Consider the following 27,988-nt stretch of genomic DNA (forward strand, 5'->3'; position numbering starts at 1 on the left):
CGGTCCGAGCGTCGTGTTCCCCGTGATCATCACTGGCGTTTTTGCGCCATTCCTCCGTTTTTCTTCTTGGACATGAGCCAGTGAGTGACCGCCGCGGCCATTATGGGGGCGACAGTCACTGACCGGACGGGTAAAGAAGAGACCAGAGAGCAGACTGAAGCCACCTAACGTGTTTATTCTAATACCGGGCTTGTACAGTGCAGCGGCGCGGACCCCCGATCTCCGGCACTCGGCCTTCCCTTTTATTATAGAATAAAATTAGAATTAAAAAAAAAAAAAATTCATCTTAAATCAGGAACGCTGGACTCGACCGATGCGACTTCTCCCGCTCAGGGCGGCCGATGAGGTAATTGGAGGTTGTGTGACGCAAAGCACCAAAATAATTCATACAAATATATACAGACAATAAAATAGTACAAAAAATAAATACAATTCACATTCTGTGGGAGAATACTTGTAGACAAGGGGGCGGGGCTAAACACCTGAAGTATCAGGGCATGCTGGTCCTTGTAGTTTTGCAACAGCTAATGCAAAACTATAACTCCCAGCAAGCCCTGACAGTCCAGCTAATGCAAGACTACACGTACCAGCAAGCCCTGACAGTCCAGCTAATGCAAGACTACAAGTACCAGCAAGCCCTGATACTGCTAGTGTTGTAAATCCTACAATCTTACAGCATTCCCCAGCCTCAGCTGTTGCAAAACTACAACTCCCAGCATGCTCTGACGGGACAGCTTAAGCCAGAGTATGCTGGAAGATGTAGGTTTTTAACATTTGAAATATCAAGGCATGCTGGTACTTGTAGTCTTGCATTAGCTATACCGTCAGCACATGCTGGTACTTGTAGTCTTGCATTAGCTATACCGTCAGCACATGCTGGTACTTGTAGTCATGCATTAGCTGGACCATGCTGGGCATTCTGGAGGTTGTAGCTTTGCAAAAGCCAGGAATTAAAAGGTTAAATATAGTTGATCTGTGCAATTTTAGAAAAACAATGCAAGGATAATTTAAAGGGACAGCGATTCTGCGGAGCCGGGACTGTGCCGCACCCACTGCATTCACTCCAATTCATGTGTAAATCCATCAGTCTGTTGTAGGGCTCCACCTGGTGGACAGCAGCGTTACTGCAGATATCACATCCCCCTTTACCAGATGCGTTCGTTGTTGCACAAAACTTCCAGCAACACACTTTGCTCTTGTCGTTTTTTACAATCCGCCTCACGCTGCATTTCACCGTTCTTCATCATTTTCTTCTGCCATCAGCCCCTCCAACGTGACACCCAGAAAATAACACCGAAAATTTTTTTTTTCAAAAGTTCAGTCCCCAAAAATAATAAGTGTTGAAGGCAGCAATGAGTGGAGTGGACACAGGGCGCCGCGGGCACCGAGTACGGGGATTCCTGAGAACATTGACTCCATGAACCTCACCAGGAGGGGGCGCCGCATAATCCGACCGGTCTCTGCTGGACACTCGGCATAGGGGGGCCGGGAGAGGAGCCCCCAGAAGGCACGGACCACGGTGCTGAGACGGAGTCCCGAATTTCACCAGCGCTATGTCTGCCGGAAAAATGAAGGAGATTAGACATGGAGGAGATAAAGCTTCACCTTTAATTATACGTAGTTTGTCCAGTTTTAGAGTTGGGGGTCTTGGACCTGCACTCGTCTGTATCACGCGAATCGTCGTCAATGTACAGACCCTCCAGTGTAACCTGGACGTGAAATTACCAATATGGAAAGTGATCTGAGCCAACTCCGATCTCTGCTGTCCGAGGCCGGCACACGCTAACGACACAGGCAAGATGTGAAGTCCCAATCGTCGCAGTAGAGAATGAGCCCCCCGCACTCACGTCACATTGCCGAGATAGGGGTGGTCTCGCCTCAGTTGGAGGGTGGCAAAAAAACAATGTGGTGGTCAATAAGGGGTTAACCAATGGGCCCTGACTTACCTGATCCAGCGGTAACATGGGGGGTCTCTCCATCATCTCCCCCTGCCGCGGACCTCTGCCTTTGGGAAAAGATGGCAACTGCATCTGTGGAGGCAGCCTACAATGTGTAAACGACAAAAAAAGGGAATCAGCAAAGAAGGCAGGTGCCCGAGGGGGTCTATAAAGGGATACGTGGCTAGGACTCCCCACTGATCACCAGAAAACACCAATGGAGCAGCAACGTCCCCAGAATAGAGGATTGGGGTCCCTGCTCCAGCGATCAGTGGGCATCCAGGCGAGTGTGACTGGGCGAGCTGCCATCTAGTGGTGCCTCCTGGTCATTGCATTTTTCCCAACAGCCATGAAATCTAGCGACGGGCCTGAACACACCTTTGTGGCCGGTACAGGTCAGTAAATGGCTGCTCCATCACAGTAGCATGGAAGTGCCCCCAACTGTCCAGCGGGGGGAAACCGGAGCCCATCTGGGGGTGTCCGTTGGTCTGTCCAGGCACAGGGTGGCGTTGCTGGTGTACAGGCGGGTGCAGGTACCCTCGGAGTTGGTACTGCTGATGGGCAGGGTAGTGCGACTGAGCCATCATACGGGATGGGGGTCGGTAGTTGGGACTGGCCCAGCCAGGTGCCTGTCCGTAGCCGTAGGGGTCACTCTGCCTCTTGTGACTGTCCAGATCCAGAAACTGTTTAGGGCTCTCAGGACGGCCGGAGGGGTCGTCGTCCTTCTTTGTTTTCTCCTCCGGGCCCTCCGCGCTGTCGCCTGGCACTGCTCGGGGCTGTCCCTCCAGCAGAGGGGACATGAGGAGGCGCCGCAGCTCCTCCATGTTTTGTGCACTCCTGTCGGGTCGGATGAAACCCCCAGAGCGCTGGGGGGTCAGCTGTCCGTTGTGTTGCCAACGCTGGTACTCCTCAGGGTAAAAGGGAGGCCGCTGGTAAGGCTGCGCGTGTGGGGGCCGCTGATAAGAGTAGACATCATCCTGAGGATGGTACCGGGGGAACGGCCCAATATGAGGCGGTGGGGATCTGTTTCCCAATGGCTGAAGGGGTTGAGGTGGTCCTGGCGGCTGACACGTAACGGCTTGGGTACCGGGTGCTGGAACCACAGGTGCAAAGTCATTTCTTTGTTCTCGTCCTGTCATATCTACAGGGGCCAACGGGCGAGGAACGTCCTGGAGAATTACGACCACAGGTTCTGACGGCTCAGAGAGTGCTGCATCCAATCCATTCTGAGGGCTTACAAGAGACCCCGAGGCCTGAGGGGTCTCATCATCTGGGACATGGCAGGGAACCAGATTACTCCGACCGTCCGAGCTCAGCACAGCAGGGGGAACGGAAATAGGGTCTGTGATCGAGGGCAAGACAGGAGGAGGGCGATCCAGCGATGGCACCGGAGAGGCAGAAACACCTAAAAAAGACAAAATATTACAGGAATGAGACAATAAGTAGAAAACCCTCTAGAATCTGCAATACATAGCGTGTGTCAACCTCCAGAGCTGAGCTCACTATTCTGCTGGTGCAGTCACTGTGTACATACATTACATTACTGATCCTGAGTTACATCCTGTATTATACTCCAGAGCTGCACTCACTATTCTGCTGGTGCAGTCACTGTATACATACATTGCATTACTGATCCTGAGTTACATCCTGTATTATACTCCAGAGCTGCACTCACTATTCTGCTGGTGCAGTCATTGTGTACATACATTACTGATCCCAAGTTACATCCTGTATTATACCCCAGAGCTGCACTCACTATTCTGCTGGTGCAGTCAATGTGTACATATATTACATTACTGATCCTGAGTTACATCCTGTATTATACTCCAGAGCTGCACTCACTATTCTGCTGGTACAGTCACTGTGTGCATACATTACCGATCCTGAGTTACCTCCTGTATTATACTCCAGAGCTGCACTCACTATTCTGCTGGTGCAGTCACTGTGTACCTATATTACTGATCCTGAGTTACCTCCAGTATTATACTCCAGAGCTGCACTCGCTATTCTGCTGGTGCAGTCACTGTGTACATACATTACATTACTGATCCTGAGTTACATCCTGTATTATACCCCAGAGCTGCACTCACTATTCTGCTGGTGCAGTCACTGTGTACATACATTACTGATCCTGAGTTACATCCTGTATTATACTCCAGAGCTGCAGTCACTATTCTGCTGGTGCAGTCACTGTGTACATACATTACTGATCCTGAGGTACCTCCTGTATTATACCCCAGAGCTGCACTCACTATTCCGCTGGTGCAGTCACTGTACATACATTACTGATCCTGAGTTACATCCTGTATTATACTCCAGAGCTGCACTCACTATTCTGCTGGTGCAGTCACTGTGTACATACATTACATTACTCATCCTGAGTTACCTCCTGTATTATACCCTAGAGCTGCACTCACTATTCTGCTGGTGTTGTCACTGTGTACATACATTACTGATCCTGAGTTACATCCTGTATTATACCCCAGAGCTGCACTCACTATTCTGCTGGTGCAGTCACTGTGTACATACATTACTGATCCTGAGTTACATCCTGTATTATACTCCAGAGCTGCAGTCACTATTCTGCTGGTGCAGTCACTGTGTACATACATTACTGATCCTGAGGTACCTCCTGTATTATACCCCAGAGCTGCACTCACTATTCCGCTGGTGCAGTCACTGTACATACATTACTGATCCTGAGTTACATCCTGTATTATACTCCAGAGCTGCACTCACTATTCTGCTGGTGCAGTCACTGTGTACATACATTACATTACTCATCCTGAGTTACCTCCTGTATTATACCCTAGAGCTGCACTCACTATTCTGCTGGTGTTGTCACTGTGTACATACATTACTGATCCTGAGTTACATCCTGTATTATACCCCAGAGCTGCACTCACTATTCTGCTGGTGCAGTCACTGTGTACATACATTACTGATCCTGAGTTACATACCGTATTATACCCCAGAGCTGCACTCACTATTCTGCTGGAGCAGTCACTATGTACATACATTACATTACTGATCCTGAGTTACATCCTGTATTATACTCCAGAGCTGCACTCACTATTCTGCTGGTGCAGTCACTGTGTACATACATTACTGATCCTGAGTTACATCCTGTATTATACCTCAGAGCTGCACTCACTATTCTGCTGGTGCAGTCACTGTGTACATACATTACTGACCCTGAGTTACATCCTGTATTATACCCCAGAGCTGCACTCACTATTCTGCTGGTGCAGTCACTGTGTACATACATTACTGATCCTGAGTGACATCCTGTATTATACCCCAGAGCTGCACTCACTATTCTGCTGGTGCAGTCACTGTGTACATACATTACATTACCGATCCTGAGTGACATCCTGTATTATACCCCAGAGCTGCACTCACTATTCTGCTGGTGCAGTCACTGTGTACATACATGATTACCTCTTACGTGTGTGGCTCCGTCCGTCGGTTGTTCAGGGCTGGGTGAAGGGTCTGGTCTATCGTTCCCAGTGTGGACATCACTGGGCTGGACTGCTATGGTTGATGGCTGACACTGGTCAGGGGTGAAGGACGCCTGCGACGGGTAAGAGGTGGTTAACGGGGGCGTCTGTGATGTGTAGGGGGTTGAGGACGCCCGAGTTGCGGAGCGCTCCGTTGCTGCACAGACAAAGGACGTCAATCTCTGCATCGCAATCATCTCAGGACTGTCCATCATGGGATTTCCAGAGGAACCAAATGCATGTCTGACCCCGAGGTTGGGTCCTGGAGAACTAAATCGAGGATCTAATGGATGGGAGTAGGGTGGAGGGTCTGATCTCGGACCAGGGTCATTTCCATTCCACATGGCTGGCTGAAGTCCATATCTGTAGGTGGGATTAGTGGCGCCAGAGAGGGGCATTTTTCCGTCAGGTGCAGGGAGTCTCATTGGTGCTATATATCCAGAAGGACACTTAGGCTGTGGATGTCGGCTCCATTCTTGGACAGACGTCCTCCCGGGATCAGACGCCTCAGACGTTCGCGGAGCTCCGAAATCCGGACATTTATCATCAGCCTGCAAGAAAGACGCGGGTTACATGGTGGACAACGTAGAGTATAACACCCAATGTACACAACACCACACACCTGAGCGCCGAAACTCTGATCCCCAAGAATAGGATCACCCGGGAGCGGTTCTGGGAATCTCAGGGGCCCAAAGCCAAGACCAGTGTCCGAAACCTGAAGAGGCGCAAGCTTCAACGGTGCGGCCGGCTGAAGAAAGGGAAAACGAGCAAAATAGCCAGTACAGAGGGGCAGTATTATAGTAGTTATATTCTTGTACATAGGAGAGCAGTATTATAGTAGTTATATTCTTGTACATAGGGGCAGTATTATAGTAGTTATATTCTTGTACATAGGAGAGCAGTATTATAGTAGTTATATTCTTGTACAGAGGAGCAGTATTATAGTAGTTATATTCTTGTACATAGGAGAGCAGTATTATAGTAGTTATATTCTTGTACATAGGGGGCAGTATTATAGTAGTTATATTCTTGTACAGAGGGGCAGTATTATAGTAGTTATATTCTTGTACATAGGGGGCAGTATTATAGTAGTTATATTCTTGTACATAGGGGGCAGTATTATAGTAGTTATATTCTTGTACATAGTGGGCAGTATTATAGTAGTTATATTCTTGTACAGAGGAGCAGTATTATAGTAGTTATATTCTTGTACATAGGGGCAGTATTATAGTAGTTATATTCTTGTACATAGGAGAGCAGTATTATAGTAGTTATATTCTTGTACATAGGGGGCAGTATTATACTAGTTATATTCTTGTACAGAGGAGCAGTATTATAGTAGTTATATTCTTGTACATAGGGGGCAGTATTATACTAGTTATATTCTTGTACAGAGGAGCAGTATTATAGCAGTTATATTCTTGTACATAGGGGGCAGTATTATACTAGTTATATTCTTGTACAGAGGAGCAGTATTATACTAGTTATATTCTTGTACATAGGAGAGCAGTATTATAGTAGTTATATTCTTGTACATAGGAGAGCAGTATTATAGTAGTTATATTCTTGTACATAGGGGCAGTATTATAGCAGTTATATTCTTGTACATAGGGGGCAGTATTATAGTAGTTATATTCTTGTACAGAGGAGCAGTATTATAGTAGTTATATTCTTGTACATAGGGGGCAGTATTATACTAGTTATATTCTTGTACAGAGGAGCAGTATTATAGCAGTTATATTCTTGTACATAGGGGGCAGTATTATACTAGTTATATTCTTGTACATAGGGGACAGTATTATAGTAGTTATATTCTTGTACATAGGAGCAGTATTATAGTAGTTATATTCTTGTACATAGGGGACAGTATTATAGTAGTTATATTCTTGTACATAGGGGACAGTATTATAGTAGTTATATTCTTGTACATAGGGGACAGTATTATAGTAGTTATATTCTTGTACATAGGGGGCAGTATTATAGTAGTTATATTCTTGTACAGAGGAGGAGTATTATAGTAGTTATATTCTTGTACATAGGAGAGCAGTATTATAGTAGTTATATTCTTGTACATAGGAGAGCAGTATTATAGTAGTTATATTCTTGTACATAGGAGAGCAGTATTATAGTAGTTATATTCTTGTACATAGGGGCAGTATTATAGCAGTTATATTCTTGTACATAGGAGCAGTATTATAGTAGTTATATTCTTGTACATAGGAGCAGTATTATAGTAGTTAAAGTCTTGTACATAGGGGCAGTATTATAGTAGTTATATTCTTGTACATAGCGGCAGTATTATAGTAGTTATATTCTTGTACATAGGAGCAGTATTATAGTAGTTATATTCTTGTACATAGGAGCAGTATTATAGTAGTTATATTCTTGTATATAGGGGACAGTATTATAGTAGTTATATTCTTGTATATAGGGGGCAGTATTATAGTAGTTATATACTTGTACATAGGGGCAGTATTATAGTAGTTATATTCTTGTACATAGGGGCAGTATTATAGTAGTTATATTCTTGTATATAGGGGGCAGTATTATAGTAGTTATATTCTTGTATATAGGAGCAGTATTATAGTAGTTATATTCTTGTACATAGGAGCAGTATTATAGCAGTTATATTCTTGTACATAGGAGCAGTATTATAGCAGTTATATTCTTGTACATAGGAGCAGTATTATAGTAGTTATATTCTTGTACATAGGAGCAGTATTATAGTAGTTATATTCTTGTATATAGGGGGCAGTATTATAGTAGTTATATTCTAGAAAATAGGGGGCAGTATTATAGTAGTTATATTCTTGTATATAGGGGACAGTATTATAGTAGTTATATTCTTGTATATAGGGGGCAGTATTATAGTAGTTATATTCTTGTATATAGGGGGCAGTATTATAGTAGTTATATTCTTGTATATAGGGGACAGTATTATAGTAGTTATATTCTTGTATATAGGGGGCAGTATTATAGTAGTCATATTCTTGTATATAGGGGACAGTATTATAGTAGTTATATTCTTGTATATAGGGGGCAGTATTATAGTAGTTATATACTTGTACATAGGAGCAGTATTATAGTAGTTATATTCTTGTACATAGCAGTATTATAGTAGTTATATTCTTGTACATAGGGGCAGTATTATAGTAGTTATATTCTTGTACATAGGGGCAGTATTATAGTAGTTATATTCTTGTACATAGGGGGCAGTATTATAGTAGTTATATTCTTGTACTAATAATGTACAGTAATGGATAGCTTAATATTTACCGTGTCCCTGGGGTGGAAGGAGCTCCGGTTTGTGACTCCACACTGCAGGGGGTGTGGGTACGCTGGTCCTTTGGCAGTTCTGCTCACCGCCGGCTGCAGTCGCTCATCTCCATCTTCGCTGGGAGATGACTGGTGGATCATGCTGCTCTCTGAACTCTGCCGCTTTCTGCCCCCTTCCTCCTTAGTCTTCCTCCAGCCTCCAGCCCTGGAGCGTCTCCTTTGGCTCCGCCTCTTCGAGGGTTTCTCCTTTTCGTCATAGCGGATCCAGGTGTCTCCATCAGACTCTGCATCATCATCCGGGAGGTGCTTGAGCAAAGCCTTCTTAAAGCAGCGCTCCAGACTGTCGGCCATCTCTGTGTATTCTGTAAGGAGCCGTGTCGGTGATGATTATGAGGAGACGTCAGTGATAATAGTACAATAATATAATGCCGTAAGATGAACTCACCGCTATCAGGCCCATTGTACTTGACGCAGTTTTTAAAAATGGTTCTCATATCCTTGACAAACTGATCCTTAGTAAAGTAATATCCGGAGCCGAGCCGCTGCTCCACCTTGGAGATGTCCATAGGGCACTGGGGAGTAAAGCAGCGATCATGTGCTTTATATGGGGAGAGGAGACGGGCAGCCGCCGGAGGCGAGAGGAGACGGGCAGCCGCCGGAGGCGAGAGGAGACGGGCAGCCGCCGGAGGCGAGAGGAGACGGGCAGCCGCCGGAGGCGAGAGGAGACGGGCAGCCGCCGGAGGCGAGAGGAGACGGGCAGCCGCCGGAGGCGAGAGGAGACGGGCAGCCGCCGGAGGCGAGAGGAGACGGGCAGCCGCCGGAGGCGAGAGGAGACGGGCAGCCGCCGGAGGCGAGAGGAGACGGGCAGCCGCCGGAGGCGAGAGGAGACGGGCAGCCGCCGGAGGCGAGAGGAGACGGGCAGCCGCCGGAGGCGAGGATGGCCGTTCACCTCCCAGGGGAATAGAGGATCGGTGACCTACCGTGATTATATCGTAATAATTTGGGGCGTAAGACTCGTCTACCGGCTCCAGAAACGGCCATGAGTCCTTGTGAGCCTTCACTGCATCGAGAACTGGAAGAGAAGATGTTACCGAAATTACATGTGACCCAATGTCGGCCCTGAATGGTGGCGGGAACCATAGTTAAAAGGGATATTTCAATTCTTTAAGGCAAATCCATAGGAGCTGAGAATAAGGAGGTGTCCGCACGTGCATCGCAGGCTCCATCACTTCTACGGGAGTCTCAGAGGTCGTCGGGACGCACTCACCCTTATACATGGCCGTGTACTGATCGTCCAGGTCAATCCCCAGCCTGTGAGGTAAAAGTCACATTATGTGAATGCCGTATACCGCTATATACCGTACACCCCATATGCAGATACACTCACAGATCCGACACTCGGTAGTCACCCTGGATGGGTGAGGTGGGTTCTAGGTGGCATAATTCCGGGGGTAACTGTTTGCCCTGTGACAGCAGCCAGGAGCGCTCCTCCCTCAGCTTCCTCCTCCGGGCCCGATCTGTCATTGATGGAGCACAGGGGACGGTTGTGATATAGGAGAATGCAGGCGCATCACACACAGACGGCCACACGTATTGCACAGCGGTGCACGTACCGCACAGCGTCTGTCGCACAGGCACCCCCGCACCTGTCACACAGCAACACACATACTGCACAGCGGAACCCACACCAGTTGCACATACTGTACAGCTACTCCCGCACAGGACGCACAGCAACGCACATACTGCAGAGAGACGCTGGCACGTGCCGCACAGCGAAACCCACACCACTTGCACATACTGCACAACGACCACACTTGTCGCACAGCAGTACACATACTGTACTGCGACCCCCGCACGTGCCGCACAGCAAAACCCACACCAGTCGCACATACTGCACAACTACGCCTGCACCTGATGCACAACGACCACACCTGTCGCACAGCAATGCACATACTGTACTGCGACCCCCGCACATGCCGCAGAGCAAAACCCACACCAGTCGCACACACTGCACAGCGAAGCCCGCTCCTGACGCACAGCAACGCACATACTGCACAGCGAAGCCCGCTCCTGACGCACAGCAACGCACATACTGCACAGCGACGCACATACTGCAGAGACACGCCGGCACGTGCCGCACAGCGAAACCCACACCAGTCGCACATACTGCACAACTACGCCCGCACCTGATGCACAACGACCACACCTGTCGCAAATCAACGCACATACTGCACAGCGAAGCCCGCTCCTGACGCACAGCAACGCACATACTGCACAGCGAAGCCTGCACCTGACACACAACGACAGCACAGCAGTGCACATACTGCAAAGCTACATCCGCACCTGACGCACAGCAGCGCACATACTGCAGAGACGCCCGCACGTGCCGCACAGCAAAACCCACACCAGTCACACATACTGCACAGCTACGCCCGCACCTGATGCACAACGACCACACCTGTCGCACAGCAACGCACATACTGCACAGCAACGCACATACTGCACAGCGAAGCCTGCACTTGACGCACAACGACAGCACAGCAGTGCACATACTGCACAGCTACACCCGCACCTGACGCACAGCAACGCACATACTGCAGATAGAAGCCCGCACGTGCAGCAAAACCCACACCAGTTGCACATACTGCACAACGACGCCTGCACCTGACGCACATAATGCACAGCGACGCCCGCTGCAGCATCCTGCAGATCTCTACATTACCTTCCACCGATCGGACTTTCTCGGCCATCGCTCGCTTCCTCTCCTCCTTCTGCAGGAGCTCATGTTCCTTCCTCTGCATCATCATCAGCAGCTGCCGTTCCTCCTCCTGAGCTCCAGGGTCCTGCAGAACACAGGGTCGGCATATCAGCAGTGCCAAAACTTAGAGAGGACGTCTAATGGAGCGTGATACATGCAGTCAACACATTTTAAAAGTTGGTGTCGCCATTAATAGACTGGATAAAGTGGCTGCCAATTTGCTGTGCTATGCAGTTTTCTACTTCTACCAGCAGAGGGCGCCTGAAAACCAGCAAAAACTTCATCCGTTACCTCAAAGAACAAATATGGAGGCGATCACATGGGAGGTGCAAGTCTGGGCCAGCTCTAACTCACCTTCTACGCTATGGTCCCGATGTCAAGATGAAGAGTAAAATGGCAGAATTAATGAGCGCTGCTGGTGACGGGATCCACTGGATAAACGCTATATGCAATCCCCATGTGCAATATGAAGTGATATCACATACGTTACACTGGGAGGCGCTAATTAGCATTTTTTTTAATTAATTTTTTTGCACAATTTTTTTTTTTTCCTTTAAACACCTTTTTTTTTTTTGGCTCACCTCCTGCCGGAAAGATCTGAACCCAGAGTGGTTGGACGGTCTCTTGGATGTGAAACGCGTCTGTTCATTCTGAATTTTGGTTTCCTGACGATAACAATAAATAAGATAAGAAGCGTGGCAGCTCATCCCTGATGAGAATAAAGGATCGGACATGCTGAAATCCGACATGCCCGATCCGTCTCCAACGTCTGCCATAGAAGCAGATTGCTGGCTCTGGCTGACCCCTATCTCCTGGGCACGGACCCCCTGCTGCGCCCCGCACCCACCTTCTGGGAGATCATATTGCAGATTTCCGGTAGGAACTCGTCGCTCAGGATCTTATAAAGATGGCGGTCCTTGTGAGATGTCTTGTCCCGGAAGCTCTCCGTCACCTCTCGCCATTCCTGCTCCGTCTGGCACAGGAGACACCAAGATCCCTCCCCGGGAGAACTGGCTGAGAAAATAAGGGCTCCGCTCGTGACTCCAGCACCACATTCACTGTCCTAATAAAGGAGCACTGGTTCTTTAAGAGTTAAAGAGGAGCTCCACCAAAAAAGCGCATACGATCTCCAGTACCCCGTCACTCCAGCTCAGCATGTCCTCAGCTCAGAGTCCAATACTCCGCAGCAATGTCAGGACAAGGGGAAGACAAAGCAAACCCTCAGCTGTGACAAGTATCAGACCTGTGACACGCGCAGAATAACGGAAGCTTCACCACGTAATGGCGGCATTATATCTCGTACCGTACTTGTTCTTCAGTTCCTCGATCACTGATGGCGTCAGCTCCAATCTCTCACTGTGGAAAAAAATAAATATAAAAACACACAAGGGATTAAAAAGGAGTCTGCGCTGATTAATACGGGTGCAGCGGTGCTGGGATATCCTGCCCCCGGGGACAGTCGCGCACCTGACGACCGGCTCCTCCGGGAATTTCTTCTTCTTGGGAGGCCGTCCTCTCTTCCTTACGGGCTTCTCCAGCGCGGCGGCTGCAGCTCTGAGGTCACAAGGAAAATGGGAAAAAGGAGGAGAGCACATTAATCAGAGATCCGATGCACCAGAGCTGCAATCACAATTCAGCTGCACATCATAGAAAACGGTCAGCAGCAGAATAGTGAGTGCAGCTCTGGGGTATAATACAGGAGGTAACTCAGGATCAGTAATGTAATGTATGTACACAGTGACTGCACCAGCAGAATAGTGAGTGCAGCTCTGGGGTATAATACAGGGTGTAACTCAGGATCAGTAATGTAATGTATGTACACAGTGACTGCACCAGCAGAATAGTGAGTGCAGCTCTGGAGTATAATACAGGGTGTAACTCAGGATCAGTAATGTAATGTATGTACACAGTGACTGCACCAGCAGAATAGTGAGTGCAGCTCTGGAGTATAATACAGGATGTAACTCAGGATCAGTAATGTAATGTATGTACACAGTGACTGCACCAGCAGAATAGTGAGTGCAGCTCTGGAATATAATACAGGGTGTAACTCAGGATCAGTAATGTAATGTATGTACACAGTGACTGCACCAGCAGAATAGTGAGTGCAGCTCTGGAGTATAATACAGGATGTAACTCAGGATCAGTAATGTAATGTATGTACACAGTGACTGCACCAGCAGAATAGTGAGTGCAGCTCTGGAGTATAATACAGGATGTAACTCAGGATCAGTAATGTAATGTATGTACACAGTGACTGCACCAGCAGAATAGTGAGTGCAGCTCTGGAGTATAATACAGGATGTAACTCAGGATCAGTAATGTAATGTATGTACACAGTGACTGCACCAGCAGAATAGTGAGTGCAGCTCTGGCGTATAATACAGGATGTAACTCAGGATCAGTAATGTAATGTATGTACACAGTGACTGCACCAGCAGAATAGTGAGTGCAGCTCTGGGGTATAATAAAGGATATGTATGGACACAGTATAATTATACGGGGGTCTTGGCAGTAGATATAATCCGTACTCTTCCAGTGCCCGCTGTCTCTTCTCCCAGGACGGTTCTTCCTTGTAGAGTCTGGTCCCATAGAAATACCAGTACAAGTTGGCCTCGGAGTCCTCTCCCAGAGGCTCCACGCGCAGACTGTCCCCGTCCAGACCCTAATGATAGAATACATTAATAATTCTACTTTTTTGCCCTTAACCCTCAGCAGTTTTTAGGGATGGACAGGAGGGGGACGAACCTTAAGGAGTTCGAAGACGTCGTCAGCGTCCAGCCGGTAGTCGCACAGCCGATGCAGGATCTCCAGGCGGCTGCGCAGCGGCAGCTGGTGGTACGTTGCCCCCTTTAGCGGGTTGGGTTTCCCTTCTTCCAGTTCCCAGCGGTAACTAATGATGTCCTCCAGGTATATGTGGAAGGTCTGAGGCCTGAGAGCGACAGAGACCGTGAGGAGTTATATGGACAGAGTTGAACTACCTCCGACCTTAAAGGGGTCCTGCACTTACGTGATGTCGTGCCGCTGATAGCAGCCCTGCAGCAGACAGGCCAGGAGCTCGCCCAGGAACTCCATATCGTCGCGGTACAAGGCATCCTCCAACTCCTGGTGCAAAAGCAAGGAAAGGAACATTAGCGGACCGAGGGCGAAACAGCAGCTCACGACATTCTATTGTCCTCAGTTATCAGCCACCAATGTCACCCTGTAGCAGAGAGATGCAGAATGAAAATTTCACAAAAAATAATGTCCCATAAAAGGCTGGAGATGAGTTCAGGCCCGGGCAGCATCTAAGGGGTTAAAAGTCCCAGCTGTCAGTGCAGGCGCAGATTTCGCTTACTTCTGCTGTCCTGACTTTAGACAGACAAGGTGGCAGCAGGGGAGGGGCGGCCGGGGGTGGGGGACCCCCTTACGCATTATGCACGCACATGCAGAAGCCCCTCACACAGCAGAATTAAACAAACAGGGAATGAAAGGAAAGAGTTGATAAAAGAAAAAGCCTTTAAGAGCGGCCCAGGGCCCTGCGGAGCGCCGGAGACGTACAGAGTCTTCCCGGGGTGAGGAAGACAATGGGCGAGAGACAGAAGAAGGGGGGATCACGCCCCATCGCCAACGTCAGGACGCGGACACAACAGGTCATTAGTGACATCGCTCAAGACTGGCAGCCCCCTAAATCAGAGCGATCTGCAGCATCCAGGCACAAGGGTCTGCCCATCTGTCACCAAATCCTGGCGGAATGGGGGGGCGCTACCACCGCGGCTAAAGCCGCCCACGATCCAACATCAGAACACCATGGTGGAAAAAGCATTAATCCGTGTAGTTTTATAAACCTGCGTCCGTAAAGGTATCAACGGCGGCTTCAAAGAGGTTTTCATGAGGCAGCGATGGTGCACAGTTCCATACAGCGCCAAGTCCTGCTCCACAACTGTCCTAAACCAGAAAAAGGCACAAAACACTCAACTAAGGAAAGAGAAACCAGGATCCATCATTACTGTAAGACATGAAGATAGGGAAAATTACTAGAACCTTGAAGGTATCCTCAAGTGCAGTCATGAAACCGGCTCAACAGGAAAGGAAGACCAAGAATGACCTCTGCTGCAGAGGATAAGTTCATCAGAGTCATCCGATAAGAAAACGGAAAATCGACAGCACCTCAGATAACATTGTAAATGATGAACCCATATCAAGGAGCAGAAATAGCCTTTATGGTCAAAGTGCTGAGAAGAAGCCACCGCTGAGGACCACAAATGATAAGAGACTTGTTTGAGCTAAACAACACAAGGACCGGACTTTAAATCAGTTGAGTCTATACTGGGGTCCGAAGAGACCAAATTTTTAGTTTTTTTGGTTTCAACCGACACAAAAAAGAGAGAAGTGAATGGTTTCTACATGTGTCGTGCCCACTGTAAAGTCTGGAGGGGTAGGTGTGATGTTTGTTGGTTAAATCCCCCAGTCACAGGTCTCTCATTCAGTCCTATTAGACGTCTTGCTTTGTACTGATGAGGGGCAAACATAAGTCTGCAAAAAGAAGTGACGACACGAAAAACTCGGCGGGCTCTCCTGAGTATAAGAGGTCTTGTGTGCACAAGGCCTTACCAAGGGTGGCCACCGCAGCTTTCTGCAGTAGCCACCATCCCATCTGGTCTCCACTTAGTGTGGATGATAATGCCAGACCCCTCGGGCGCTGTGGCCGAGAAGGAGATCGTGTTTCCCGTTATATTCCTCCATTCCTGGTTTTGCCGCCTTCAGTCTGAATCTGCACATGCACAATCTAGTATGAACAGGAGAGTCTGGACTTCTCATCAGTACTGTGGCAGATCTACCCTCCTAGAGCGCAAGGCCTGCGTCAAGATAAGAACCTCTTACAGATGGGTGGTGGGCTTTGGGCTTTTTATGGGTCTTTCCTCACACAGGTCATCAGAGCAGAGTACGGTCGGGTTCAGACGCCTGCGTTTTCGTTCCGTCTGAGCCCGCTGAGTCTCCTAGCCCTTTCCTCCAGCTCAGACAGATCATGATTGCAGCCACCACTGATTGGCTGCAGCGGTCACCTGATGCCTCCACTGAAAAAGGAAGCCAAGAAGACCATCAGGGAACCCCAGTAGCAGTATGGAGGCGCAGCGGGGGTTCGATAGATGGGGATATTAGGAAATTATGCATAAAGGCTAATGCATTTTTTTTTCAGGGGGCTAAACGCATGGATTTTGCAAAAACTGCAGAAAAAAAATGCCCAATGTGAGTTAAGTGCATGAGTCAGACGACAATGGGGGCAGCTCTGGTGACTGGTGCTTGACCACTGTTTCTGTCCTCCATAGGAAGGGGGTGGAGGAGGTTTAGGCTGCGGACCCTCCTGTATGGGAATCTACATCACATCCCCCTCTGATGTCCTGCTGAACTTTTAACCTGGCCGAAACCAGATTCCCACAATCCTTTGCCCTTGGGGGCCATACACAAACTCTAGGATTCAGATATTTTAGGGGCTCTTAGAAGGGACGTACACAGCAAAGTATCTGTCACCACGGCATCCACTGTCCCATAGGAAAGTTTTAAAACTTTTTGTTTGCTCTTTTAAAAAGTTTTGAAAACAAAAGTTTTTTTTCTTGGTCCGTTCTCACTGTGGAAGCAAAGCGGATCACTATGAGGACGGTGGAAATGGTGCTGGCACCTAGCGCCCAATCACCCCCTTAGACGGATCCCGGTCGGCGCCTATCCAGACTCCGGAACGCTCCATATACCCCACGATCCTGCAGTTTTGATCACAGGAGGAATGAGCAGGTTAAACCGGACATAGGCTCCAATGAACAACCTATTTGACATATGAAAAGCAAATGGCCTGGGGGGGCTGGGGTGTTTACAACCCTGCACAACCATCCCCTGCAGGGCGTCCTCCCCCATAATAGGGCCTGGGACAGGGAGATCTGGGGTCCTGCAGCTAAGCGGCCCACTAAACTGCTTATACCAGAATCACAGGGAGCTAAGAAAGTATGTGAACCCCCATGACGGGCCATATCTGTGGTCCACCAGGCACATGAGCCCATAGTAGCAATTCCAGATGAATGACACATTGGAGGGGTCTGACAGCAGATCAGGATGGGGCATATGGATTTCAACATGCCCAGTCCTCATCTAGCGTCCAGCATCAAAGATTGCCCAAAATCAATGCTAGAATCTGATTGGTCGAGACCAGCATACTACATCCAACCACAAAGTTTTCTCAATTAGCTTGATAACGTGCTTATCCGGGCATGCTGGGAGTTGTAGTGAAGAGACCCCTGTAAAAACACCCGCTGGTTGTGAGGAGTTAAGGCAGGGGTGACAGCGGTTGTTTTCTCGCTCGCCTCCTCCAGGACCCGTGTGACAGGACTGCTGATGAGAGAATTCAGAGGGTCTGGGGCCGCTTTACAGGTCCCATCTCGCCCCTATAATCAGTGATGCAGCTGCCGCACTGCACCTGGGATCTCCCAGTTGGCCGCCTGGTAACGAGCGCAGAGAGGGGAGATTACACAGGCGGGCGGCATGCCAGATGATGGAATACGCCAGCAATACCCCGGGTGGGCACAGACTAACAGCACACGCGCGATCCGTCAGGGCTTGTATCTGCGCCGCAGCATAGGGTGGTGCTATATAAAGAATAATGACTCCTGTGGCAACAGAACAGCTCCCCTAGTGGACAGTGAAAAAACAATAGCAAACTGTCCCTTTAAGAATAATTTAAAAGGATCCCAACAATAAGCTGGTCTTTATAAATAAGTGCTCAATGCCCCCACAGTGCCACCGCAGGTGAAAGACGGTATTACACTGCTCACAATGATACCAAGAATGCGCTTTCCCTACCAGCTTGGTAAATGAGGGTCCTAACTAGACGATCACCCCCCACCCCATAACGCCTTCCTAACAAAGTACTAATATGGCATTTTCTCATTTTGGCCACCTACTAGGAAAATTAAGTACACCTCAGCCGACAGCTCGACCTCCCTATATGCCTGCATCCTTGCCCCAGCCAAGAGGTCACGTACTCCTGATGGGGAGAGGGGAATGAGCGGCTACCAGAATCCTCAGGTGGCAGCTAACGTGCTTAGATAAGGAAGGACTGGGCATGTTGGCAGTGGAGAGGTCCGATCTTTCTTCCATACACATTATATGGTGGGGGCTCGGCTCATTCCATGTCACAGGCAGCAGGGGGGACGCTGAAGGTGGTCTATAGTGAAGTCCAGCAAGTAGCCCCCCATATCTCAGCTCACAAAGTAGGGTCACCCCCTAATACCAGATGCACATGCGGAGGGGGCAGCGACAGCAGGGGGCGAGGACGGCCGATGGGCGTCTCTGATCCACAAGAAAGAGCCAGAGTCGTCCCCTCATCTCCACCATAACACAAAGCCACGTGTGTGATGCATCAGCGGAGGCCGGGGAGCTGAACAAGGGGACACAATCCCCCAAAACTGGCCATACACACCCCACAGCATGGGGGGGGACTCGATTACAAGCTCTTGAGACTACTTAAAGGGCCGGTAATGTAAGGTCTGCGGCGTTAAAAGGTCCAACCGTTATAAAATCCCGTGTGCCCTGAAGTCACGCAACAGTTGCATTCGTGGATGTCAAGTCTGTGGCACCAGCTGACAGCAAGTTTGGCGCAACAATGGCCCCGGACCAGCTGCACTACAACAAAGGCGACCATGGCCCCCGGCGGTCATGTGACCTGCCCCATTCACTTCTAAAAGAGGGGGGGGGGGGGGGACAAAAAAAAGTGACTTATGCAAAATCTGCAGGGTCACATGACCGAGGCTGTGCAAAAAGTTCCAGCAAGTGATGGGTTAGTTCTCCCCCACCCCCCCATAGGTGAGTCACTTATCAGACCCCAAACTTCATTTACACTACAAACAGCTTCACATTGTCCTGCAAAGTGACAGGAGGGGGGCAAAGACAAAAGGAGGGGAGGAGGACAGACCCTCACAGGCTGCAGGGTCAATTAACCAATTCAGGAACAAAAGAGAGGCAACAACACTGGGTGATGGGGGGACAAGTCCTAGATCCCTCCCTGGGAAAGCTGGGTGATACCCCAATGGGGACAGACCGAGAGCAAGAGCAATGCAGACGTGAAGGAGTTAACAGATGCGGCAGCGCAGCCCCTGCGCCCCTCCCTCAGGGTATTGTCCCCTCTGGAAGCCATGCTGCCCCTGGAAGCCCCAGAACAAAACAGAGGGGTTTCCCCGGAGCGAGAACCCCCCCCCACATCCAGAACAAAACCCCTCCATTATATACAGCAGACTGCATCCAAAAAGGCATGGGAGAGAGAAGCAGCTCCCTCCCCAGCCACAGCTGAAGCCTCCAGACAGCACTGCAAGGGTTAAGTCAACACTAGAGTGTCAGCTCCTGGGACCAAAGAGAAGTGGGAGGCCAGGCATCCTGGCACGTAACGGGTTAATCTCAGGAGCCAATGAGCAAACTAAGAAAAGTTTACACCCACAACAGCAGCACATGCTGGGGAGGGGCGTCTCCTCGGGTGACCCCAAAGACAGTGGGGGTCACACTGATCCCCCCACAGTCCACATTCTCACCCCAAAACACTGCCCTCTCCATGACCCCAAAATTTATGCTGCCGCCACAGGGCGCCCCCTCCCATTGTCACTGTGACTTCTGGACTTTGATCACCCAAACACTGACAGCAGCACAGACCCCCACACACGCCCCAGGACCCCCAGCATGAAACATTTTCTGAACCTGTCTCTCACCCCGGGAGGAGTTGGCTGCAAACTGCAAATACAGTCCTGACCCCATAACAGCATCACCTGCCAAAAATATACAGGACCCCATAATACCAATAAGCCCTCACCCCCCAATACTCAGGACCCATAATACCAATAAGCCCCCACCGCCCAATACTCAGGACCCCATAATACTAATAAGCCCTCACCCCCCAATACTCAGGACCCATAACACCAATAAGCCTCCACCGCCCAATACTCAGGACCCCATAATACCAATAAGCCCTCACCCCCCAATACTCAGGACCCCATAATACCAATAAGCCTCCACCCCCCAATACTCAGGACCCCATAATACCAATAAGCCCCCACCCCCCAATACTCAGGACCCCATAATACCAATAAGCCCCCACCCCCCAATACTCAGGACCCCATAATACCAATAAGCCCCCACCCCCCAATACTCAGGACCCCATAATACCAATAAGCCCCCACCCCCCAATACTCAGGACCCCATAATACCAATAAGCCCCCACCCCCCAATACTCAGGACCCCATAATACCAATAAGCCCTCACCCCCCAATACTCAGGACCCCATAATACCAATAAGCCTCCACCCCCCAATACTCAGGACCCATAATACCAATAAGCCTCCACCCCCCAATACTCAGGACCCCATAATACCAATAAGCCCCCCACCCCCCAATACTCAGGACCCCATAATACCAATAAGCCCCCCACCCCCCAATACTCAGGACCCCATAATACCAATAAGCCCCCACCCCCCAATATTCAGAACCCCATAATACCAATAAGCCCCCAATACTCAGGACCCCATAATACCAATAAGCCTCCACCCCCCAATACTCAGGACCCCATAATACCAATAAGCCCCCCACCCCCCAATACTCAGGACCCCATAATACCAATAAGCCCCCACCCCCCAATATTCAGAACCCCATAATACCAATAAGCCCCCAATACTCAGGACCCCATAATACCAATAAGCCCCCAATACTCAGGACCCCATAATACCAATAAGCCCCCACCCCCCAATACTCAGCACCCCATAATACCAATAAGCCCTCACCCCCCCAATACTCAGGACCCCATAATACCAATAAGCCCTCACCCCCCAATACTCAGGACCCCATAATACCAATAAGCCCTCACCCCCCAATACTCAGGACCCCATAATACCAATAAGCCCTCACCCCCCCAATACTCAGGACCCCATAATACCGATAAGCACCCAATACTCAGGACCCCATAATACCGATAAGCACCCAATACTCAGGACCCCATAATACCAATAAGCCCCCACCCCCCAATACTCAGGACCCCATAATACCAATAAGCCCCCAATACTCAGGACCCCATAATACCAATAAGCCCCCAATACTCAGGACCCCATAATACTAATAAGCCCCCACCCCCCAATACTCAGGACCCCATAATACCAATAAGCCCCCACCTCCCAATATTCAGAACCCCATAATACCAATAAGCCCCCAATACTCAGGACCCCATAATACCGATAAGCACCCAATACTCAGGACCCCATAATACCAATAAGCCCCCACCCCCCAATACTCAGGACCCCATAATACCAATAAGCCCCCAATACTCAGGACCCCATAATACCAATAAGCCCCCACCCCCCAATACTCAGGACCCCATAATATCAATAAGCCCCCAATACTCAGAACCCCATAATACCAATAAGCTCCCAATACTCAGGACCCCATAATACCAATAAGCCCCCACCGCCCAATACTCAGGACCCCATAATACCAATAAGCCCCCACCCCCCAATACTCAGGACCCCATAATATCAATAAGCCCCCACCCCCCAATACTCAGGACCCCATAATATCAATAAGCCCCCAATACTCAGAACCCCATAATACCAATAAGCTCCCAATACTCAGGACCCCATAATACCAATAAGCTCCCAATAACTCAGAACCCCATAATACCAATAAGCTCCCAATACTCAGGACCCCATAATACCAATAAGCCCCCAATACTCAGGACCCCATAATACCAATAAGCTCCCAATACTCAGAACCCCATAATACCAATAAGCTCCCAATACTCAGGACCCCATAATACCAATAAGCCCCCAATACTCAGAACCCCATAATACCAATAAGCCCCCACCCCCCAATACTCAGGACCCCATAATACCAATAAGCTCCCAATACTCAGGACCCCATAATACCAATAAGCCCCCAATACTCAGAACCCCATAATACCAATAAGCCCCCAATACTCAGAACCCCATAATACCAATAAGCCCCCAATACTCAGAACCCCATAATATCAATAAGCTCCCACCCCCCAATATTCAGGACCCCATAATACCAATAAGCCCCCAATACTCAGGACCCCATAATGGAGATTGAGAGGTCACTCCTCAGAGATGCAGTGGCCCCTTCTCCTAGGTGCTACTGGCAGCCGAGTATTGTGGGGGGAGATGTGAATAATAAAGGCTAAGGCTATGTGCACACGCTGCGGATTCACTCCGCGGATCCGCAGGTAAAACCGCAGGTAAAGTGACCTGCGGATTGGCCTGCGGTTTTCCCCTGCGGTTTGACACCAGGACAATGGAATAGGTGGCAAATCGCAGCGGAATCTGCAGAAAGAATTGACATGTCTATACTTTCTGCGGATTCAAAACCGCAGCTTTTCCACAGTTGAAAAACCGCAGCGTGTGCACATAGCCTTAGTCTGGGGTCACATGATTGCATTAAAAAATAAATAAAATAATCAGTCCCACCAGGACAGCGGACGAGGTTTTCTCACTTGTCCTTCCTGTACAGTCCGTTTCCTCCTCAGCTATTAATCAGTTTCCTGCTCCAAGACTGAGACGTATCGGTGACGATCGGGATCTTACACCGAGGCCCCGCGTGACGTATCGGTGACGATCGGGATCTTACACCGAGGCCCCGCGTGACGTATCGGTGACGATCGGGATCTTACACCGAGGCCCCGCGTGACGTATCGGTGACGATCGGGATCTTACACCGAGGCCCCGCGTGACGTTTCGGTGACGATCGGGATCTTACACCGAGGCCCCGCGTGACGTTTCGGTGACGATCGGGATCTTACACCGAGGCCCCGCGTGACGTTTCGGTGACGATCGGGATCTTACACCGAGGCCCCGCGTGACGTTTCGGTGACGATCGGGATCTTACACCGAGGCCCCGCGTGACGTTTCGGTGACGATCGGGATCTTACACCGAGGCCCCGCGTGACGTTTCGGTGACGATCGGGATCTTACACCGAGGCCCCGCGTGACGTAGCGGAGACGATCGGGATCTTACACCGAGGCCCCGCGTGACGTAGCGGAGACGATCGGGATCTTACACCGAGGCCCCGCGTGACGTTTCGGTGACGATCGGGATCTTACACCGAGGCCCCGCGTGACGTAGCGGAGACGATCGGGATCTTACACCGAGGCCCCGCGTGACGTATCGGTGACGATCGGGATCTTACACCGAGGCCCCGCGTGACGTATCGGTGACGATCGGGATCTTACACCGAGGCCCCGCGTGACGTATCGGTGACGATCGGGATCTTACACCGAGGCCCCGCGTGACGTATCGGTGACGATCGGGATCTTACACCTAGGCCCCGCGTGACGTAGCGGAGACGATCGGGATCTTACACCTAGGCCCCGCGTGACGTAGCGGAGACGATCGGGATCTTACACCTAGGCCCCGCGTGACGTAGCGGAGACGATCGGGATCTTACACCGAGGCCCCGCGTGACGTAGCGGTGACGATCGGGATCTTACACCGAGGCCCCGCGTGACGTAGCGGTGACGATCGGGATCTTACACCGAGGCCCCGCGTGACGTAGCGGTGACGATCGGGATCTTACACCGAGGCCCCGCGTGACGTAGCGGTGACGATCGGGATCTTACACCGAGGCCCCGCGTGACGTAGCGGTGACGATCGGGATCTTACACCGAGGCCCCGCGTGACGTAGCGGTGACGATCGGGATCTTACAACGAGGCCCCGCGTGACGTATCGGAGACGATCGGGATCTTACACCGAGGCCCCGCGTGACGTAGCGGTGACGATCGGGATCTTACACCGAGGCCCCGCGTGACGTAGCGGTGACGATCGGGATCTTACACCGAGGCCCCGCGTGACGTAGCGGTGACGATCGGGATCTTACACCGAGGCCCCGCGTGACGTAGCGGTGACGATCGGGATCTTACACCGAGGCCCCGCGTGACGTAGCGGTGACGATCGGGATCTTACACCGAGGCCCCGCGTGACGTAGCGGTGACGATCGGGATCTTACACCGAGGCCCCGCGTGACGTAGCGGTGACGATCGGGATCTTACACCGAGGCCCCGCGTGACGTAGCGGTGACGATCGGGATCTTACACCGAGGCCCCGCGTGACGTAGCGGTGACGATCGGGATCTTACACCGAGGCCCCGCGTGACGTAGCGGTGACGATCGGGATCTTACACCGAGGCCCCGCGTGACGTAGCGGTGACGATCGGGATCTTACACCGAGGCCCCGCGTGACGTTGCGGTGACTATCGGGATCTTACACCGAGGCCCCGCGTGACGTAGCGGTGACGATCGGGATCTTACACCGAGGCCCCGCGTGACGTATCGGAGACGATCGGGATCTTACACCGAGGCCCCGCGTGACGTATCGGAGATGATCGGGATCTTACACCGAGGCCCAGCGTGACGTATCGGTGATGATCGGGATCTTACACCGAGGCCCCGCGTGACGTATCAGTGATGATCAGGATCTTACACCGAGGCCCCGCGTGACGTATCAGTGATGATCGGGATCTTACACCGAGGCCCCGCGTGACATATCGGTGATGATCGGGATCTTACACCAAGGCTACGGACCACATAGAACTCATGGAATAATCAGACTGAGTGCATCTTCCAATTCATAGCCAAGTGTGAGCGAGGCTTTAAGCTCAGTATTATGGTGACAGAGTATAACGGGGTCTCAATCTTACAGGGGGGCTGATACTGCTCAGTAGGGGGGCTGAGTAATATGGAGGACTAGTCTTACAGGGGTTGTTGCTGCTCAGTATTGGGGGCAGAGTATAACAGGGAATCACTATTACAGGGGGCTAATGCTACTCAGTATTGTGGGAGCAGAGTCTCAGTACAGGGGGGCTGATACTGCTTACTACAGGGGGAGGGGGGGCGGGGGGTTGAGGTTGGGGGCTCAGTATTAGGGGGCTTATACTGCTCAGTACAGGGGTGGGGTGCTCATCATTGGGGCAGACTTTCAATACAGGGGTGGGGGGATCAGCATTGGGGCCTGATGCTGCCCAGTATGGGGCGGAGAGCTCGGTATTGGGGAAAGATTTTACATACAGAGGTGAATGGCTTAGTATTAGGGGGGCGGATGCTGCTCTCAGTAGGGGGGGGGGGGGGGGGGGGAGGAGGCTCAGCACTAGGGTGATGAGCTCAGTATTAGGGGGGCTGGCACTGCTCAGTATGGGGGGCTCAGTATTAGGGGGCCTGATACTGCTCAGTACAGGGGGGGCTCAGTATTAGGGGGGCTGGCACTGGTCAGTACGGGGGGGCTCAGTATTAGGGGGGCTGGCACTGGTCAGTACGGGGGGGCTCAGTATTAGGGGGGCTGGCACTGGTCAGTACGGGGGGCTCAGTATTAGGGGGGCTGGCACTGGTCAGTATTAGGGGGGCTGATACTGCTCAGTATTAGGGGGGCTGAGTATTAGGGGGCTGATACTGCTCAGTATGGGGGGCTCAGTATTAGGGGTGCTGATACTGCTCAGTACGGGGGGGGATCAGTATTAGGGGGGCTGATACTGCTCAGTATTAGGGGGGCTCAGTATTAGGGGGCTGGCACTGGTCAATACGGGGGGCTCAGTATTAGGGGTGCTGATACTGCTCAGTACGGGGGGGCTCAGTATTAGGGGGGCTGGCACTGGTCAGTACGGGGGGATCAGTATTAGGGGGGCTGATACTGCTCAGTACGGGGGGGATCAGTATTAGGGGGGCTGATACTGCTCAGTATTAGGGGGGCTCAGTATTAGGGGGGCTGGCACTGGTCAGTATGGGGGGCTCAGTATTAGGGGTGCTGATACTGCTCAGTACGGGGGGGCTCAGTATTAGGGGGGCTCAGTATTAGGGCGGCTGATACTGCTCAGTATGGGGGGCTCAGTATTAGGGGGGCTTGCACTGCTCAGTATGGGGGGCTCAGTATGGGAGTGGAGGGCTCAGTATTAGGGGGGCTGATACTGCTCAGTATGGGGGGCTCAGTATTGGGGGGCTGATACTGCTCACTATGGGGGGCTCAGTATTAGGGGGGCTCAGTATTAGGGGGGCTGATACTGCTCAGTATTAGGGGGGCTCCGTATTAGGGGGGCTGACACTGCTCAGTATTAGGGGGGCTCAGTATTAGGGGGGCTGATACTGCTCAGTATGTGGGGGCTCCGTATTAGGGGGCTGATACTGCTCAGTAGGGGGGGCTCCGTATTAGGGGGGCTGACACTGCTCAGTATTAGGGGGGCTCAGTATTAGGGGGGCTGATACTGCTCAGTACGGGGGGCTCAGCATTAGGGGGGCTGATACTGCTCAGTACGGGGGGGCTCAGTATTAGGGGTGCAGATACTGCTCAGTACGGGGGGGCTCAGTATTAGGGGGGATGGCACTGGTCAGTATTAGGGGGGCTGATACTGCTCAGTATTAGGGGGGCTCAGTATTAGGGGGGCTGATACTGCTCAGTATTAGGGGGGCTGATACTGCTCAGTACGGGAGGCTCAGCATTAGGGGGGCTGATACTGCTCAGTACGGGGGGGGCTCAGTATTAGGGGTGCAGATACTGCTCAGTACGGGGGGGCTCAGTATTAGGGGGCTGGCACTGGTCAGTACGGGGGGCTCAGTATTAGGGGGGGCTGGCACTGCTCAGTACGGGGGGCTCAGTATTAGGGGGGCTGGCACTGCTCAGTACGGAGGGCTCAGTATTAGGGGGGGCTGGCACTGGTCAGTACGGGGGGCTCAGTATTAGGGGGGCTGACACTGCTCAGTACGGGGGGCTCAGTATTAGGGGGGCTGACACTGCTCAGTACGGGGGGCTCAGTATTAGGGGGGCTGACACTGCTCAGTACGGGGGGCTCAGTATTAGGGGGGCTGACACTGCTCAGTACGGGGGGCTCAGTATTAGGGGGGCTGACACTGCTCAGTACGGGGAGCTCAGTATTAGGGGGGCTGGCACTGCTCAGTACGGAGGGCTCAGTATTAGGGGGGGCTGGCACTGCTCAGTACGGGGGGGGCTCAGTATTAGGGGGGCTCAGTATTAGGGGGGCTGGCACCGCTCAGTATTAGGGGGGCTCCGTATTAGGGGGCTGATACTGCTCAGTAGGGGGGGCTCAGTATTAGGGGGGCTGGCACCGCTCAGTATTAGGGGGGCTCAGTATTAGGGGGGCTGGCACCGCTCAGTATTAGGGGGGCTCAGTATTAGGGGGGCTGGCACTGCTCAGCATCAGTAGCTCCCATCATCCTCGGAGCATTCGCTCGCTCCGGAGAACTTTCCCCATTGGCCGCCTTTCTGCCCGGACGCCGCCGTCCCCCGGACCCCGCGCTCAGGCTGCTGTCCCCGGACTCACCTCAATCTCGAAGTCGGGCAACTGGAAGGCGGTGCGGAAAAGGGAGCAGAAGTGCGCGATGGCCGGAACCCGCCAGCAGGAGCGGAGCTCAGCCAGAGCAGCGTCCGGGGGCATCCCGAGGGCAGCACCCCGAGCCCGGACACAGCGTGCAGGAGAGCGGCCACAATGTGAGCCCCGGCCGGGGAGG

The 27,988-nt window shown here is 51.2% G+C and overlaps 1 protein-coding gene across 1 annotated transcript; it reads right to left on the reverse strand.

Moving 5' to 3' along the window:
- Positions 1-155: 155 nt before the first annotated feature.
- Positions 156-27,988, reverse strand: CECR2 (CECR2 histone acetyl-lysine reader). Its single transcript, XM_073544113.1, has 19 exons — positions 27,802-27,988; positions 14,482-14,576; positions 14,220-14,403; positions 14,003-14,136; positions 12,939-13,025; positions 12,775-12,827; positions 12,319-12,485; positions 12,053-12,136; positions 11,436-11,556; positions 10,101-10,230; positions 9,981-10,024; positions 9,694-9,785; positions 9,159-9,285; positions 8,714-9,075; positions 6,060-6,185; positions 5,379-5,988; positions 2,316-3,342; positions 1,947-2,043; positions 156-1,557 (listed from the first exon to the last, which is right to left on the reverse strand). The coding sequence occupies exons 1-19, from the start codon at positions 27,913-27,915 to the stop codon at positions 1,552-1,554; spliced, it is 3,660 nt and encodes a 1,219-aa protein (XP_073400214.1). The 5' UTR covers positions 27,916-27,988; the 3' UTR covers positions 156-1,551.

The sequence above is a fragment of the Dendrobates tinctorius genome, unplaced genomic scaffold, assembly GCF_039654945.1.
Source record: "Dendrobates tinctorius isolate UK_male_01 unplaced genomic scaffold, ASM3965494v1 ptg000136l, whole genome shotgun sequence".
NCBI lineage: Eukaryota > Metazoa > Chordata > Amphibia > Anura > Dendrobatidae > Dendrobates > Dendrobates tinctorius.